We start from the raw sequence: 3,087 nt of genomic DNA, 5'->3' as shown, positions 1-3,087 counted from the left end.
TTTTTTTTTTTTTTTTACACTAACCCTAACGGGGGTGCCGCCACACGGTACAAACAATCTGGAGGCTGTACAGACGCCGGATCCCTTGTACGTTAACAGCCATCGCTGGCTGTTAAAAGCGGTACCAAGAACACGGCTGCCCAGAAGTGGGCAATGCTATCCAGGGGCGTCCCGAAGCTGGGTGACACCCGGAGCGGTGTCCGAGTGTCACCCCGCCGAGACGTCACTGCGCATGTGCGCGATGACGTCATTGGTGATGGACGCCGACAGAGAGAGGAGGAGACAGCCACCCGGCGGGGATAAGGTATGCCGCCGGGTCCCCTCCTCTCTCCTGATACTGTCGGGCGTTCGGTCCATGGCCGAGCTCCCGACTTTTCAGAGGGGGGGTGACACCAAAATGACTGAGTCATTTTGGTGTCACCCCTCCAATGGTGTCACGCGGCGGGCCGCACCCCCGCACCCCCCTTTGTGACGCCACTGATGCTATCCATACATGCTCAGATCTCTCTCAATGAGGCCAGCGGGCTGAACATGAGAAATCACTCGATCCACCCATCAATGCTAAGCAGTGTGGATGGAGGAATCTTTCAATCATCTGATTGGATGCAGTCACTGGTAGTCCTGTTTTTTTTCATTCAATGTTTGTGGTGCTGGGTGGTGAAGACAGGGCCAATTTTAGCCAGCTTAGAAGGAATCAGAGTTTGCATAGCTAACTTTTTTTTAAAGTAGCACAATCTGTGGCTAAGGTCCCATCCTTGTTTCCCTACCCAGTGGGTGAGTGGCCTGGAGTGAGCATGCACCCAATGAAAGCTGAGAGAGACTCGCATCCAGTCCTAAAATCAGCCCAAAATCATGCACCACTAAAAACATCACCAATGGCGGCTCCTATGTTTCAATGCTTAGAAGTTCCCTTCAAGACTGCGATGAGGAAAAGTGATGTCATGTGTCATGTGACCCTTCAACTAACACTTTTATTGTATTATAGATGGCGATGGTCACTGGCCTCATCCCGATCCTCCGCACAGCACTGGAAGCCACCACAGACTACACGGGGAGGACCATGTGGTTTGGTTTCGCTGTGGTCCGTCTTCTTGCTCTCTACGTGTCGGAGATCCCCTGGGGCAAGCTGGACTTGGACTTCGACTGCCAGGGCAACATAACCTCAGAGTTCTGCCGGAAATCCTGTTTCAGCAACCACTTCAGCGTGCCCGTCGTCTCCCTGTGGAACAGCGCCTACGTCTACTTCGTGGTTTCCGTTCTCCTCATGGAGCTTTTCACCTCCCAGCTCCGGCACAACCTCACCAAGTCTGCCATGAGGGGGAAAGCTGACCACCCAGATGGATTTCTGATCGGGACTTGGTCCTCAGACTTGGCCCACAAGGATTTGGTACTGGATTTCCACCATCAGAGAACGTTACTTGTCCTCTACTTGTTCTGCATCTTCCTGCGGCTGGTGGGAGAGCTGACGTTCCTCTACTTCTTGATGGGGTGGCATCTGCCGATGGTGTCTGGTGACCCCATTGAATGCTCCACCTCCATATGCCCTGGGCCCTTCACATGCCTGGTCCGATTCCCTGCCGAGAAGAGAATGTCCCTCTACCTCCTAGGGTCGTTGTCCATCATTATGGCCATGGTCTGCATCATATTTGCACTCTACAGCATCTGTCACTATTTGACCAAATGCCGCACTCACCATAACGAGCGTGTGTGATGTTCTGGACCTCAAAACGTAGACTAAAGGACTGTTTAATTGATCTGTACAAAAGGAGGACATAGAATGGGTGTAACACTATAACATACAATGTGAGCATTCCAAATTCAAGAGCTGGTCCTCCATTGGCTGCTACGACAGACTCTACTCTTCTGAGAAGGCTTTCCAATATATGTTGGCACAATGTTGGTGTAATTGGGTTCATTTCAACCACAAGACCATAAGTAAGGCTGACACCAATCAGGACAGTCAGGTCTGGTTTACAGTTGGTATCCCTAATTACCTCATCCACATTCAGTTGTGTGGTGATCAGGGCTTTGCACAGCCAGAAAGCCGCACCAGAAGGGTAGAAACTTGACAAACTGACATGTTGGAAAAGGTGACACTATGGGATCGGGGCCAGGTTGACACTCCCTAAGGTTTTCTGGACCACTCTACTTCCAATGTTTGCTGCTGAAGTTTGTTTAAACCCAAACTCCATGCAAGAAGATCAATATATAGTCATAATACATAGACGGAAGCCATTTTACCTGCCAATTGATTTGTATCTCTGCTCACCCGTCCTGCCAAGTTATTGACCTAACTTTTCTTGACTTTCAGTAAAGCACTAATGTTAGGTGACATCCCCCACCCACGGCCTGTGATTGCTTTAGTCATACGGCTGTGCCTGGTGTAGTAAGGGGTGTCTGGACTATCCATGAAAACCAGAAACACTAGAAATGAGGATTGATGGAGGACGTCCGGGAGAAACACTACGAATCATCGTCCTATACTTTCCTAGGAAGGTCCCTCCACCACATGGTGGATCCAATGGAGATTGTATAGTGGATGGTCATCCTTATGGACACAATTGAGAAGTGATGACCCAGAAGGGAAGTTCAGGAAGAAGCGGAAGAAGAAGAACACTTTGAGTCTTTGTCTGCAAACAGGATAACCGTCAACCTTCACTTCTCTAACCGAAATCTGTGAATCTGACGAGGTTTTGTACTTTGAACAATGGAAACCCCCCAAAAAGCCTCTTCTTGTGACTGAGAATATTTTATTGACTTTGCGGAACTTGTAAAAGTCTGTGAATTATAGATCGTGAGCCTCGTAGAGCAACGTGTCTGAAATAAAAACTGCCTTGTTGTCTTACACCACCAATCAGGTTCCAATTAAAAAAAAAAAAAGAAGTAATACAAAAATGAAAGATTGGTAAAAAAAAATAAAGAAGCATAACATTTATTTAAGTCCGCGCCCCCCACATACACACGCATATATGCGTGAGGTGCGCCTACGTGCCGCACATGTTGCATATCGCCGCAAACGGAGTGAGAGCAATAATTTTAGAGCCATTAAGGCCGGGTTCACACCTGGGCGTTTTACAGCGCTGATCG

General features: G+C 48.7%; 1 protein-coding gene across 1 annotated transcript; it reads left to right on the top strand.

Annotated features, from left to right (window-relative positions):
• Nucleotides 1-985: 985 nt before the first annotated feature.
• LOC108800552 (gap junction beta-4 protein-like) lies at nucleotides 986-1,711 on the top strand. The gene has a single exon (XM_018572543.1). The coding sequence runs from the start codon at nucleotides 986-988 to the stop codon at nucleotides 1,709-1,711; it is 726 nt and encodes a 241-aa protein (XP_018428045.1).
• Nucleotides 1,712-3,087: the final 1,376 nt, after the last annotated feature.

Source organism: Nanorana parkeri, unplaced genomic scaffold (assembly GCF_000935625.1).
Source record: "Nanorana parkeri isolate BGI_ZX_2015 unplaced genomic scaffold, ASM93562v1 scaffold2064, whole genome shotgun sequence".
NCBI lineage: Eukaryota > Metazoa > Chordata > Amphibia > Anura > Dicroglossidae > Nanorana > Nanorana parkeri.
The sequence above is the reverse complement of the archived record's forward strand: the minus strand, read 5'-3'. Positions and strand labels throughout refer to the sequence as shown.